The following is a 15936-nucleotide window of genomic DNA, read 5'->3' on the forward strand; positions in this document are numbered from 1 at the left end:
AGGTGTAGCTTCATAGTGGAAACATACAAATCGTATATCCTGACCTTTATAGCTTAAACTTATCTGTAATGCTTCTTCCTCAATAAAGTATCACATAACAAGCAGTTTATTGTGTTTTCACTGTCACTTTCAGCTGCTTTATAGTCCCGCAAGCTTTTTTTTTTTTTGCATTTTATGGTGCTGTTTTCGTTAGTTTAAGTTTGGGTTGGTAAGTTATGTTTGCAGAAAATGTCTTAACATCCTGACAGCAATCAATAAATCAAATGATTGGAGAAAGAAAAAGAAGACGTCCACGTCGTGTTTCCACATGGGAACGTTATCAGAGCTGCAGATCTGGAAGCAGCTGTTTGGTACGTGTTCAGTTACCACTCCGGCTCGAGGGCGGCAGTCTGGCAGGGTTGACTAGTTTGAGATGTTCTGGTTTCTGCTGCCGTCATTCAGTTGAGCATATTTGAAGAATCCACTACGTCATCAGGTTTGACTGATTAGGTGGATGAGCACTTTTATTTTGTAGGTTAGAAGTTACTTGCGCAGTGAGTCAGACACGCACCCAGCTGCTTACTTGGGATGATTCGGCAAAAACTGCTGTTTAGCTGTGCCAATGTTTTTTATTTTGTTTTTTTTACTCCTATAAGCCGGCGTGTGTGCTCCTGCCAAGTCTGTAGCTTTTTCCTAAAACAGCAGCTGTGGCCTTTTTGGATTCACAATAGTTAATGGATTACGACATTGACCTGGTTTTACTATCCAAACAGGAACATAAGCCACTGACGTCAGGCCCATCTCCACACTCACAGCTCACGTGTGACAAACATGTATAACAAAAACCTTTTGTTCAACATTTTTTTTACATTTAGTGTTTGTGCCAGTGACATTTTTTCTTTTATTTTTAGTTTAAAAAACATCCAAAATCAGAAAATCACAAATTCAGTTTCAAGAGTCAATATCAATTAAGGCAACAGGAATAAATATCAGCCTTTTTACCCCGTTCTTACCTGTAGTGAGCGCTGGATCGCACCTGATCCCACTCACCAATCAAGGCCCGGGACTCATAAGCCTTTGGAGAGCGACTCACCAGGGTCTGTGGACCAGATGGCTGCATTTGTGCTTGTGTTGTCTTTTCTTTTATGCTTTCTGAATGACTGTTTTGCAGCTTGTGTATCTTCAGAGCTCCGACAAGACTTCCTGTTGTCCCAGTGAGCTCTCTGAGGATTAACTCTGAGGTATACTTCCAAGAAAAGAGTAAATACACTGATCTTTACTATCAAGATTATTTTCCATGTTTTTGCATCTTTTGCGTGTTTAAAGCGTAGAATCAACCTGTGAAAGGACGTGCTGAGGGCGTCCGTGCTAGTATTTTTCTTCTTTCTTAAACAGCGACTGTGGCTGCTGCCCGAGACAATGTCTGTAATTTTATAGCATTTAGCAACAGCTCTTCTTTTTCTCTCTCTCTACACGGAGTGCTGAGTACTGTACGTGGGTGTGACTGATCACAAATGAGGTCAAACGGCGATCACATCATCAGGTTTTGCTTTTGTTGTGTTAACCATTCTACTGACTGAATACAAAGTCAGGATTCTGCTGAGTCACTGCTGCACTTTGTACACCTACAACCCTCAACAATGAACAGTGGCAAAAGTTCACGCAACCTTTCCTCCAGTAGAAGTTCAGATACTTGTGTATAAAGAGACTGTGGCAAAGGTAGAAGTACTGATTCAGCTTCTTTACTCCAGTAAAAGTAATAGAGTACAGGCTCTGACATGTACTCAGAGTATCAGAGTAAAAAGTCTCCCTCTGAAGGACATTTGTGGTCAAAGCTAACTGAAGCTCACGTCATATTAATATAATTCAAAGACTATTAAAGTTAAAGGTAGAGTCAGTAGGATTTGTCCCAGCTGTTCCTGAACGCACCACAAAGATAGTTGATAGTTAGTTAGATAGTAGTCTCATTCCCAGGACGTCAAATAGCCACATGTTGGGTTGGTAAAGCGTCCCGAGCAGCAACAAAGTGAGAAAATAAGAAACTCTCTGCAGATACGAGACACTAACACGCCTTTTCTCCCCATTCCAGCCTCCCTCTCTGTCTGTTTACGTCTTCTTACGTCTTTGTTTCGTCTCGCTGCGTCTGAAATCAGTCTGGTGATGTTTGGGAAGTAATAATATAATTCCCCTCAAATGCATCAAACCAAAGTAACAAGCCTGTTTTGTAAATGTGAGGAGGAGAAAGTTCAGATGTTTGTGCTCAGATGCGGGGAAGGAAAGTCAAAAGCTGCCAGGAAACTAAATACTGCAGCCACGAAAATAACTGAAAATGTGTGTCCAGGTAGACAAATAAATTATTAATAAAGTTGACAAAATACGACACAGAAACAATAACGATGCAGAATTATTTTAAAGAGAACCAGACGTCTGAGAGAATCACACTCACTGTCGACCCTACTAGTCACCCTGAGCGTATCTGTGGGTGACTCCTGATAACTGATACGTGGTGAGATTAGATTCACTAAGAGGAAAACTTTGGCACCAATAAATCTACATCTGCAGTCAGGAGGACTGAGAGAGGACATGGCCAGCAGCATTATTGAGAAAGTGTGTTTATAAAAAAGCTGCTCTGAATGAAATTAAATTTTCCCTGGAAAGAAGAACTTCAAAGACTAGAAGGCTATAAGATTAATTTATAACAGACCTGCTGCAGAGCCTCCAAGCTGGACACACAAGTTTCTGTTACAATGCTTATTCAGTCTAACATTAGGGAGAAGAAAAGTTACAAGAACCCAGACTCTTGACGTAGTCCTACGGGTTTTAATATAATTAAACCCATAGGCTGTTGTCGAGCTAGTGAATGTGGTTCCTATTATGTGTTTTCCGGATCGAATGTTGTCTTCAGGGGGCTTCATGAGGACAGAACATTCAGAAGACAGTGGCACATGTAAGTTCACAAAGTTGCACAATGGAAAAAAAGAAAAAGACTGAGACAAAATGTCCCTGCAAACGGGAAATCACTAAAGATTTACAACTAAAAGCTGGCAGCAAATGGTGACGTTAACAGACTCTTGTGATTTTACTGACAACAACATCATTTTGAGGATTCTGTGCTTTTATTCACAAATGGCAGAAGCCTGAATCTGAGGTAATAGTTTGACAGTTTGGGAAAAGAGCCAGAGTAGAGAAGAAGTAAGCACAAACATGGCATTAAAGCCCAGACATCGACATGAATTGATCAGACGTTGCTATTTTATTATTTATTCGAAAGCTCTTACGGCCTCAGATTCAACTTCAGATCGATGCTTTTGATCGACAGAGTCGAGAACTACATCCAGAACGAGTTCGGCAGAAACGCCAATGAACAAACTTCAGTGCAATGAGGATTATTGTTCATTAGAGGACAACTATTGACACGTTTAAGCCGGAGGAGATTCTTAAAAAGTATTTTGTCGATGCTCATTTCAGCCAAGTACTGAATTACTAAATATTATGTACTTTATACCACATATAACTAAATGAGGCTCTTACCAACATTGCTGGACAGTTGAGTAAGGATTTCTCTCAGTAGCCCAGAATAAACTGTTGTTATTGTCCATTTCTGCCAACCATGGATATGTTAAATTTGTCACACGTATCATATCACCATGTCTTGAATGCGTATCACATTAACCTCAGATTACATGTAAGTGAGCTGACTTTCTCATCAGGACGAGGATGAGGAGATGGCGATGGTGTGAAAGCTGTGTGAGGCAGCTGCCAAGAGAAGGATCTCTGTTTGAGACCAGAGTATACGTCAAACAAAACTTAACGAGACGTTTGGACATTTTCTAGCTGTCTTTGTGGCAACCGAACCAGTTATTTTAAGTGAAAACATGAACTCTTCCTGAGTAAAACCATGTGGTTTTTGTGCTTAACCAGAACATAAACGCTGTCAACACATAACATCGAGAATTCAAACGTAAAGAAACCTAGTTTCAACCTGTCCCTACAGGACATTTATTCTGGCTGTTGTGTTGCTTTGTAGTATGTAGGATCTAAATTTGTAATCTACCTCCACCCATTTTACATGAATGATGCACTGATAATTATTCCAGGAAGCAGAGTGGCCCCCTGCCATCTGACTCCAGTTCTGCAGAATCTGGCAGAAATCTGAGTCTTTCCAACTCGCCTTGTTTGCCTTTCCGCTGGTCAATGTTTATCTTATCATACTGTACGTGCGGTTTTTGCTGCAGCTGCTTGTCATTGGATAAGTGAATGCAGGTAGCACACCTGCTCAGCTGCCTAATCAGAGCATTGAAAACGCTTTCTTTTACGTCCAGAGCACATTTAATAACCATTCATTGAGCCAAGTCACGCATGCACACAATTAAAACCACTTCAGTGTCAGCGCCACATTAGCAGCCCACATGTTCAACTTCCTCCTGAATCACTGGGGACAGCAGTGACTGTGTACTGGTGCGTTTCTAATTTTCTGAGCCAGCTGCTGACCAGAGAGACGACTGGCTTTCCTCTCAGTTAAGTGATGAATGCTTCTAAAGCTAAAACGTGTTTGGGGTTTTGGATAATTACTTTTAAAGGGGCAGTATGTAAGACTATTAGTTTAGAAGTGAACTATCATTATCAACAGAATACGAAGACACAACAGTGTTGATGTTCTGTTAATGACGTCTATGCACTGTGTTGCAGAGATGTCTACTGACGTTAGCATGCTAACCAGCTAGTACTGTCTTTTACTAACACTGTACTGCAAGAGGTGACTCTGAGTCTGACAGCCCCCGTAGTTTCAGCAGGTGCCACATTCGGTCGTTTTACCATCTTTCTGAGCTTTTGGTGTACTAATGAACAAAACAAACGTACAAAATGCCAAGAAAGGAAGTATTTCTACACCTATTGTTATTACTCTGCAGAAAAATACAACCGCACACCGTCTAATTCAAGTTTCTCTCTTTTACTGAACTAAGACGAGCTTAATCATCTCGGTAACTCATCGTAAAACACACAGAATGGATCCTTTAATTCAGAGTAAGATGAAAATATTCTGGCTCTACACGCTGTTTAGCCTGACTCTTTCTCTTTCTCTTTCACGTCATACCTCTCCTGTCCCTGAGAGCCATGTCCTCCTCCTGTAAATTCGCTGTAAATTCCCAGGAATCCTCATATCCGAGGACCTCTCCTGGTCAACCAACACTGAAAAAAGCACAGCAGAGACTCCACTTCCTTCCTCCAACCTTACTCCACTTCCTCCACTTCCCTGCTCCGCCGCAGGCAAAGCATCCCTGCAGAGAGTAGTTAAATCAACTGAAAAAACAACAGGCCGTCCCCTCTGGAGGAAATCACCACTTAGCTCACACACAATCAGAGAGCCTGCTCGCTCCGGTCACCACCTTTTTTGGACCGATTCTTCACATTTACACTAATACTTCACATGTTATTCATTGTTTTTAATCTATATCCTGTGATGTTGCACCAAATAGTTCAGCTCCCTGTCTGACGGGCCCGGTCGAGCTGAGCCATGTCGACTCCCCCTTCAATCCGAGGTTGCGGTGCAGGCAGACTCCACTCAGCTAATGGGGCCACTTAGCTCCACGGCTAATTGAGCTTTATGTTACAATGATTGCTGTATCATTCATATACATCTCATGCATCGGTTCCCATCTGATTCACAACATCAGCAGTTACCATCTCACTGTCTCTGATGCTGACTTCCTGTATTATTCAGTGAAGACTGGAAACACTTCCGTAACTTCTTCCCTGACTGGCTTTTAGCATTCACTTTCCCTAGAAAAGTGTAATTCCTTTGGAGTGAGTGCAGTAATGTGAGAGGAAGCTGAGGGATTAAATTGCATTAAACGCATAATGAAGAATAATGATTCACTTAGAGACTGAGCTGGAATTTGCACCATCTCTTCCTTGGGAATGTTCACATCATCCTGTTCACGGTGACGGATCACAGTTCTTGTGTGTGCCAACAAATGAAGACTGCAAAGTAAAAAAATGACTGTCAGTGTAAAGTTCACAAACATGATTATGGAAGCCATAAACATGTTATTTCCTCTGTTTTCCAGTGATAACGAGGTAAATTGTATTTAACAAGCGGTTGTTCTGTCATATTCCTTATGGCTTCATGTTTATGAGATCAGCAGTGTCATGTCAGCATAGATACAAGGTGGTCTTGACAAGTGTAGCAACTAATTTAAGCTGGAAATGTCAGATCAAGGAGTACAAATTATTAATGGCAAAAATCCATGACAGAATGACATGATTTGCTTTGAAAAGCCCCCTGTTTATTTTTTTGATATGCCGTTTAACCAAAATGTTGTTTTCACACTGACTGAGTCAGAGTCTGTGAACACACAGCGCCTGAAAGAGAAACAAATGAGTCAGGAAATGAGCTACAGTAAATACTGTGGACTGAAACCAGCAGCACAGAAGATAGTCAAAGTGAAATTTGCGTTGAATATCGTCTCAACGCGTTATGTTAATTATAGTATCTAACTCCTGATTATCTGCACTCCTCCCTGTAAAGTTTTCCAACCGCTAAGCTGCAAAGAAAGCAGCGTTTCCCTCGTCAGTATTATGCAGATGAATGATTCGTTGGGAAATCCAACTCCAACAGGAAGTTGTTTCATCAAAAGCCATCCAGCCGCTGAGTTCAGCGAGCTTGTTTCAGCACCTTGGACAGATCATCTCCGACCACACCCACCGATGTAACTGAATACTGTAATGCAGTGGCTTTCCATTTCCCATTTTTCTAGGTGAGGGTTATATTTCCATCTCTTGGACAGGCGAGGCATTACAGCATTTAAAGACAGAGGGTTTGCATTGCTTTCATTGGAAAACTCAACATTAATTCTTTAATTAAAGAAACAAAGAACAAAGACATTTAAAGAAAATGAAGAAAAGAGACTCACAAAAGCATCTTTAAAACTACTGAAAACAACATATCTTCAAACAGGAATGTTGCTGCTGAATCCAAGAGAAATAAACCAGCAGCTGGGTCCTTTTTACAGCACTGACTGGTATTTGTCTCCATCTAGTGGTTCAATTAGTTTCACACACTGAGTCCCCAAATCCATACAGTTTTCAACAGACACAGAGATGAAGTGCAGAAAAAAAAGACAAAACAAAACTGTCCAGTCCAGTAGTGGAGAGGGCGCTGGTCATTTTAATTGGGTAACTGATGCATGTATCAAGCTAATTGCTATATTAGCTCCGTGGCTGAAGCAATGGCTCTGGTCATTATTTCAACTCAACTCCCCTGTCTCCTCTCCTTTCTGCCCCGAGCTGAGCTGCATCACAGGCTGATACAGAAAAAGAACAATTGACTGACCCAGCAGCTCACAGCTCACTCGCTCTCCCTCCCAGCTCGTAGAGCGACTCCCTTACCTGAGAAACTCGCATTCGATGGCGCACACTCTGGGTGACTGACTCAAGTGACTCAAGTGACTCAAGTGACTCGAAAACCTGATTCACTTTAGAGAGTGACTCATACAAACTCGAGTCAGTAAAAGGAATCGAGTGTACCATCACTACGGCAGAGGCTATGTGGAGTCCGAGTAGATTGTATGGTTTCTATAAGCTTCTAACCACAACAGATCTTTAATATATAAAGATCGTTCTCTTCAAGTATCCTCATGGTGTGTTTATTGAAGAACCCAAATCACTAACAAAACATGGTGTCAGTAGATGGACTTGGACAGAAAAGAAGATTTTGACTAACAGTTGTGACAAAAACTAGCCGAAACTTCGGGCTATGCTAGCACAGTTGGAGGCTAGCAACTGAACATCAAAGCTGTGAGAGGACGTCGTTAGCCTGTTTTCCAAAGGAGAAAAAAGGACTAAACACAGTGGAAATGCAAGCGTTACAACCACCAACCAATCTACAGCTGACAGGTAATGTGGCTGAGAATTGGAGAAGATTTAAGCAACGCTTTCAGTTGTACTTATCAGCAATAGGCACCAACGAGAAGAATGACAGAACGAAAGCATCAGTGTTCTTGCATGTCGTGGGTGATGAGGCCCTAGACGTCTACAACAGAAAGGTGTCAGCCATTGAGAACATGCCACGGCCGCAATGTAAGAAGGACGTACAGAGATTCAACGGGATGATAAACTACTGGGAAAGTTCATACCATCATCTCTCTGAACGTATGGCACCCCTGAGACAACTCACAGAGAAGAAAACAGAATGGCAATGGAATCATGAACATGAAAAGTCATGGGGAGACTTGACGACACAGCTCGTCAAGCACGTCTGCAACCGTCCCAAAAAGAGCCAGAGCTGACCTGGAGCTCACTCGCTACCTGCAGGGGGAACCCATCGACCCTAATGAAAACCCCCTGGCATGGTGGCGCAACAACCAGGAGAGATTTCCCTTGCTCTCCACAGTGGCACGCAAGTACATGTGTATTTGTGCAACAAGCGCACCATCCGAGACGGTTTTCAGTGTCGCTGGAAATGTTATCACCCCTCTCAGATCCTCTCTCAAACCACATAAGGTTAACATGCTGGTTTTCCTTGCGCGTAACAAGGACATGACCGAGCTATAAATCATCGTCCTTTTTGTGTGTGTGTGTGTGTGTGTGTGAATGTGAAATTGTAGTGCCTGGTACATCTCATTTTGTATACTTAATTTAAAAACAAAACAAAACGGGCACTTGTTTTTTATTTCAGTAAGATGTTGCAGCCAAATTTGCATTTAAAAGTTCAGCCTTTAAAGTTTCCTGAATTTGATGGTGCAAGATGGTGCAACAATATCGCATACCACAATATTGAGCCGCCCTGACTCACTGCAGGGTGAAATCCTTAACCGTGACAGACCTATGAACGATTCCACCAGTTTGTGTCAGGACAAGAAATCACTGTTGAAACAGACCACAAGCCGCTGATAACATTGTATCAAAAGCCACTGAATGACTGACCACTCAGAATCCAACAAATGATGATACGGCTGCAACGCTACTCATTGACTGTGACGTAAACGCCTGGAAGCTGATGTATTCTGCACACACATTGTCAAAAGACTGCGCAAACTATCATAGAGGGAAGGCCTATCACTAAACATCACAGAATACTGGAACTGTAGGGCAGAATTCTCAGTTGTGGAAGACATCATCTACAAAGGCAGCAAGACCGTAATTCCCAAAAGTTTGAGAAAAGAAATGCTTAAGAAGATACATGCAGGGCATTTCGGGATTGAAAAATTGGGAAGAGAGCACGCAAGGTGATGTACTGGCCACGAATCAATCAAGATGTTGCAAATGAAGTATCAAATTGCCCAACATGCCTGAGATATCAAGCAAGCAATCCAGCTGAGCCTCTTAAGCCGCACCCGGTGCCTGACAGGCCATATCAGAAGGTGGGCGCTGATTTGTTTGTTTGTGCAGGCAGACAGACTACTATTCCCTGTATCCAGAGGTATGTAGACTGCACACCACTGCAGCAGAGGCTGTGATAACATCCATGAAAGCGATATTCTCCAGACATGGTGTGCCAGGTGAGGTGTTTACGGACAATGGAGCACAATTTTCCAACGCCAGTTTTAAGCACTTTGCTCCGAAGGGAGTGATGATGCTGCTGATCAACCTCTACACTCAGTGAATCCATCAGCTGAGGCAGTGGTTTCAGTGCAACAATCACCTGTCCACAGACCTTCTAGGAATGTGAGGCCACCTGAGAGACTGATTCTCTTCAAGTTAGTGTCGTCACGATACCAAAATTATGACTTCGGTACGATACCTGCCTAAAATATCTCGATACCGATACTGAAACGATACCACGGCGGAAAACTAAAACATCATCAAAAGTAATGGAATAAAATATTAGATGACAGAATGTGGAACTTAAAATGATTTATTTCTTTTTATTAATTAAAACACTTAAACTTAAAAAGTCTAAATAAAAATATTTATTTTTGTAAAAGCTGCTGAGCTTTATAGCTACTTAATATATAACAACATGACAACAATGAAATTATTATGCAGCTGTTTAAAAAATTAAAAATAAAGATTTGTCACAGGTAACTTAGCTGTCAATGTGGTTACAAGCATCTCTGTAACCAAGAAGACGAAGTGTCTTCTTGTTTTGTTCATTTGTCTTGTTTGCTCTCAGAGATTATTAAATCACCTGATTTTCCATTAAAAGCTGAGTGCTTGTAGTAGAAAACAGCACATTAACTGCAATTTTATTCAGCATAAAAATAATGAACATAAATGACATTAACTGTAAGTCTGGCAATTCATTAAATAAGATAATACTTTATTCGTCCGACAAAGGGGAAATTTGCAATTTGCATTTCATGTTGATAAAGTTCAAACTCTGGATTATTAGCCTGCAAACTACATTAGTGCACTAAAGTACAACACAAATGACCAGACCTGGTGGAGGTCTGTGCTCTAATCAGACCATTTTCTAGTAATATAAATCACAATATATATTATAAATTATTGACAATAATGTACATGCTGTGATTATATTACTAGTACTGATTGACTTAAAATGGATAATTTATAAGTGGTGTTGTTGATCAGGATACTTGTGAACACCAGCGCATGTTACGGTAAAGTTCATGTTACCAGTGTGAACGTTGCACTCAAGCCACTTTCAGCCATGTCTGTCTCGCTTTGCTCTGAAAAAGTATTGTTTTTATCGGCTGAGTACCGCGGTACCTTTCTAGTGTATCCTCGTGGTGTGTTTATTGAAGAACCCAAATCACTAACAAAACAAAGTACAACACATTAAGCTGCTTCTTTCCTTGTAAAAAAGTGCCAGTTTCTTCGCGGCATCGCTCTAAAAGCCTGTTATTTCATTTTGCCAGACTCCCTTGAGAAAACACTCAAATTTGAAACGTGTTGCGTTTGGAGAAACTGTGTCAACGTTGTGAAACGCTGTCTACATCACATTCTTAACTATTTGGGGCTGCTTGTTCATTCGGCAAATGTTATACATGAAGAAATGTTTTCTTTGTGTGAACAACACAACCAACTACTTATTTCTATCAATAAAAAATATTATATTTGTGAGAGACTTCATTTTGAATATTATGGACTTTTGGAAGAAAGTATGCTGATTCATTTATAGGCTAAATATAAATCGCTATTTTATCATATTTGTCTTAAATCCAGCTCCATTATAGCAGGTAAAGCACATCCTGACAGCTCCGAGTATTACTGTCAGATACTGTTCCCCCTCTGTTCAATATGAAAGGAGGCTCACACATCTTTCAAATTCATACTGCTGACTTCTTTCCCCACACACTTACTTCACTTAAAATATTCATCACATGAATCATAATCAGTTTTTACACCTTTACAACTTTATGTGTTTGTGAGTAAAATTGTGCAACTTTTTACAGTGTGTGTTAGTATATATACAAAACAGCCATGTTTATGATGTGTTCTGTGTCCTTCAACCCACCAAAGAGGCCATTTTAATAAAACATTATCCAGCTACTGTTCAACTGGACTGTTTTAAATAAAAACTACATGTACAAATGAAATAATGTTTGGGTGGTTGTATGGTTGTAAACATAACATTTCACAGTTTGAACTGACTGTAGTCATGACGACGTGATGATTCCATCATGATGTGTTTTGAGATCAAACCTGTTGAGACAAACCGACCGACATACTGAGGAAACTAAACTAAACTAAACTTCCAACTAAAACTCAAGATGAGTGGCCGAGGCACATCTTCGGACCAGCCAGGCTCAGTGTTTAATGATCTCCGTCTGGAGGGACACTTCTGTGATGCAGTCATCAAAGTCCAGGATGTGGAGTTTCAAGTCCACAAGCTGATCCTCTGTGAATGCAGCCCGTACTTCCGGTGAGTCAGTAATCTGATATCAGGGAGAGAGATTATAAATTAACATCCCTTTAAATATGCAGAAAAACTAAACGATAGGTTCCTGATTAATCACAATAAGCAATGAGTTGGTTTGATTCATGAGCAGCTGTGATGAAACAAGTTGAGCTAGAAGTCAGGACATGAACGACCTGATGCAGAATATAGACAACATATTTTAAGTTTAATGATGGTGCAGGTTCCCTGTCCGTCCACAGTCAGATATATGTTTAAATTAAGGTTTTTTCTGCCATTCAGTTGTGCACATTTTTAATTATCATTCATGTAAAGATTAATTTTGACTCTATATCCTGTCTCTCGGTGCCATGCTGCAGTACTTTAAAGCAGATTTTGAATTGAAAAGTGTATAAATAAAATATAATAAATGGAAGTTATTATGCACACTTGAAACAGCTGATTTTTGATGTACTTTTGTCCAAAAATTTAGTTCACAAATTGAAAAGTTGGAAAAAAGAAAAAAGAGAGAGAACACGTATAATTTCCAGTCAATACAAAATGGTAAAGTAAGATGATTTAATTGCAATGATCCTAAAATGTGGTTATCAAACAATAGTTTTACCAGGAGACCTCATGTAACTCAGAAATTACCTCCCCACGTTGGGTTTTGTGTCACGCATTCACACAGGATAAGCACAGTCTGTATTTTATTCATATTTACTGACATCATCATGATGTCAAGCATAAATACACATTTGCAGATCAAGAAACAGACACTTGTACTTGAACACAACAGCCTTTTGTGTCTCCTCACCTTCTCTATCGTTGCTTTTAAACGTCATCCTGGTCGATCTCACAGCACAGCTGCTGACTGCTGTTCAACATTTATGAGCCACAATCACATTTCATTTCCAAATCAACGAGATGCCAAATGGAAACCGAACGGGTTTCATGTTACAGGAATTCTGTGTTTGGTAAAATACGATAGGAAATATGTGGTGGGTTTTTTACAATACAAATTATGGATTTGGATGAGATTAAGATCACAGACAATCTGAGGTCCCCAGGTGATACTAGTTCTGTGTGGATAGGGCTGAAGACATGTAACAGAGGCAGGATGTTATACAGTTTAACAGCAAACAACTTGCGTAAACCTCACTTGCAATTTAATAATTATAAATCAGTGTGAGGACGAGAGAAAGATGATGAATACTGTTTCTTTTCAATCCTCTCCTGTGTTTTCATTCTGACCCACAGAGCTCTCTTCATACGCTGGTCAGCCCCAGACAAGAAGGTCTTCAACATCCCAGGCCTGTCTCCTGACATGATGCAGGTCATCATTGAGTTTGCATACACCGGCTCTCTCTCTGTGACGGAGGACAGCGTACAGGAGCTGCTGATAGCAGCCGATCAGTTCAACATCATGAAGATCGTACGAGCCTGCTGCGACTTCCTGGAGGAGCAGCTCAGCCCGGAGAACTGCATCAACATCTGGCAGTTCACCAATGTCTGCCCCTGCTTTGAGCTGCAGAGAAAGGCCTACCAGTTCATCCTTGATCGCTTTGAGGAGGTCGTTGCCAGTGAAGAGTTTCAGGATCTCACTGTGCAGGAACTCACTGCCATCCTGGAAAGACACGACCTCAATGTGAGAGAGGAGAGTACTGTGTGCGAGGCCGTCCTTCACTGGATCAACCACAGGCCTGAAGAAAGACAAGGACACCTGCTTGTACTCTTGTCAAAGGTAAGTTCTGCCACTAGCTTTAGCTTGGATTTAGCTGACAGCAGAAACATCAGTATTGTAAGATCACCTGGGTGCTTTCAGACCTGCAGCTCCACTACAAACAAACTGAGAGCTGTAAGCTTGAAGTCATGTTGGACCACAGACTGTCTACAAAGAGGGCAGAGCTTCAGTTCAATTCAAAGATTTTCTCTTGTTTTCTCCGTGTAGGTCCGACTGGCCTTAATGAGTCGAGATCACCTGGGGACAACTGTGATGTGCAATGAGCTGGTGAAGAGCAACGCTGAGTGCTGTCAAATGGTGAAAGAGATCATGGACAACAAAGACCGCCTCACCTCACCTGCCCTCGTCATGCGTGACTCTGTCGCTCGTCCTCGCCTGCCTAACGCCATCCTGTTGGCCATCGGAGGCTGGAGCGGAGGTGATCCAACTAACTGCATTGAGGCGTATGACATCCGGGAGGACCTCTGGATCGACCTGACAAACAACCAGGAGCACCCTCGTGCCTATCACGGCACTGCCTTCCTCGACGGGTACGTCTACTGTGTCGGTGGCTTTGACAGGATGGAGTCTTTCAACAGTGTTCGCAGGCTGGATCTGAGCACACACACCTGGCAGGAGGTGGCACCCATGCACTTCCGCCGCTGCTATGTGTCCATCACTGTGCTGAATGGATGCATCTATGCAGTGGGAGGCAATGATGGGCATGTACGCCTCAGCACCGCAGAGCGCTACAGGCCCGACACCAACCAGTGGACTGTCATTCCATCCATGCATGAGATCAGGAGCGACGCCGGCTGCGCGACACTCAACGACAAGGTGGGTGAAGTGGAAGAGCAGCTGGGACGAGTAACAGAGAGATGCTGACTGAACATTGGTCATTTGATTACACATTTACGCAATTTTTTCTTCAGGGGCGACAAAGGTTGCTTATATTGGTAAATTTAGTAGTTAGTTAGATAGTTAATAACGTTAATGTTCTTCCTAGATCTATGTTTGTGGAGGTTTCAATGGGAACGAGTGCCTGGAAACCTGCGAATACTACAGCCCGGAAACCAACCAGTGGACGGTGATCGCCCCCATGAGCAGCCAGCGCAGTGGAGTTGGCATCGTGACATATGCTGACAGCGTCTTTGCAGTGAGTAGGCTACATCAATGTCAACCTCTTGAGACCAAATTTGTGCCAGCGTGTCTTGTAGATGGTTCATTGAGGGCCATGTGCTCAGAAACTGTTTATTCAACACTTCCTCTCGCAGGTCGGTGGCTTCGATGGCAGCGCCCGTCTGCGCAGCGCTGAGGCCTACGATCCCCACACCGACACCTGGCACGAGGTGTCCTCCATGTCGACCACCCGCAGCAACTTCGGCATCGAAGTGATGGACGACCTGCTCTTTGTTGTGGGCGGCTTCAACGGCTTCACCACCTCCTATAGCGTCGAGTACTACGACGGGATGACGGGTGTGTGGTCTGAGGCCTGTGACACGAAGATTTCCCGCAGCGCCCTCAGCTGTTGCGCGGTGCGCGGACTCCCCAACATGGCCGAGTTCACTGTGTGTCGTGACGCCAGGCTACTTTAAGAACTGGACTTAGTGGAGGAAGAATCCACCGAACAGTCGTGTTGATTTATTTTATTTGTCTTATCTATTGAGAGTATTTTAATATTTGTTTCACATTTCAATGTCTGAATAAGGTCTTTGCCCTTTGAAAGGGTGAACTGGCATTAATATGCCATTATATTATCATTATATCAGTGGAATGGTCTTAAAATGACAATGATACCAATGCTATTTAATCCATTTAAATTAATTGTGTGAACAATCAAATCATCTCCAATAGTCTCAACATTTTTTCTGGTCAGACTGAAGTCAACAGTAGATTAAATGTTTGTTTTTTCTGATTAAACTTTGTACTTAAATGTCATTTTTATCAATAAAAGCCTCCCTATATTATTTTTACTAACTGTCATGTAATCGCTCTAATTTTGAAGTCCCTGTACTAAACTTTATTCTTAACTCTTTACATTTGATTTTACTGCTTCTACTGTTTTTTATTATATTTTCTATGAAAAATCTGCATTTTTGTCATTAGGTTCCAGGTCATGTGACCCATCGACTCAAAATCAATGCAGAAATATCATCCTGTAATGGTTGAATTGTGTGTGAGTGGTGCTTTACAAATAAACCAGCCTTGACTTGAACCAGTTGGCGGCATGTTCCAGTGTTCATAATGGCACAGTGTCTGCATTATTGTATGGTTTTGGTTTTATGTTCTGTTGTTTCTCTGTGGTGGCTTGCAGCTCTTATCAGTGTGTCAGTGTGTGTGTTTTTGAATGGTCTGCTAGATTCACGACCTGGGCGAAACGTCCCTTGACAGAGAAAAAAACAAGATAAATACAGTATATAAACACCAATGTAAA

General features: G+C 41.8%; 1 protein-coding gene across 1 annotated transcript; it reads left to right on the forward strand.

Moving 5' to 3' along the window:
• Nucleotides 1-11724: 11724 nt before the first annotated feature.
• On the forward strand, nucleotides 11725-15119 carry LOC140993882 (kelch-like protein 10). Its single transcript, XM_073463437.1, has 5 exons — nucleotides 11725-11806; nucleotides 13040-13523; nucleotides 13731-14339; nucleotides 14509-14658; nucleotides 14777-15119. Exons 2-5 carry the CDS (start codon nucleotides 13107-13109, stop codon nucleotides 15095-15097), a joined length of 1497 nt encoding a protein of 498 aa, XP_073319538.1. The 5' UTR covers nucleotides 11725-11806; nucleotides 13040-13106; the 3' UTR covers nucleotides 15098-15119.
• Nucleotides 15120-15936: the final 817 nt, after the last annotated feature.

Source organism: Pagrus major, chromosome 3 (assembly GCF_040436345.1).
Source record: "Pagrus major chromosome 3, Pma_NU_1.0".
Taxonomy (NCBI): Eukaryota; Metazoa; Chordata; class Actinopteri; order Spariformes; family Sparidae; genus Pagrus; species Pagrus major.

Coding starts and splice junctions, on each gene's coding strand:
- LOC140993882 (XM_073463437.1), top strand. CDS start 13,107: ATGATGCAGGTCATCATTGAGTTTGCATACACCGGCTCTCTCTCTGTG. Junction 14,340..14,508: donor GCGCGACACTCAACGACAAG/GTGGGTGAAGTG, acceptor TGTTCTTCCTAG/ATCTATGTTTGTGGAGGTTT. Junction 14,659..14,776: donor ATGCTGACAGCGTCTTTGCA/GTGAGTAGGCTA, acceptor TTCCTCTCGCAG/GTCGGTGGCTTCGATGGCAG.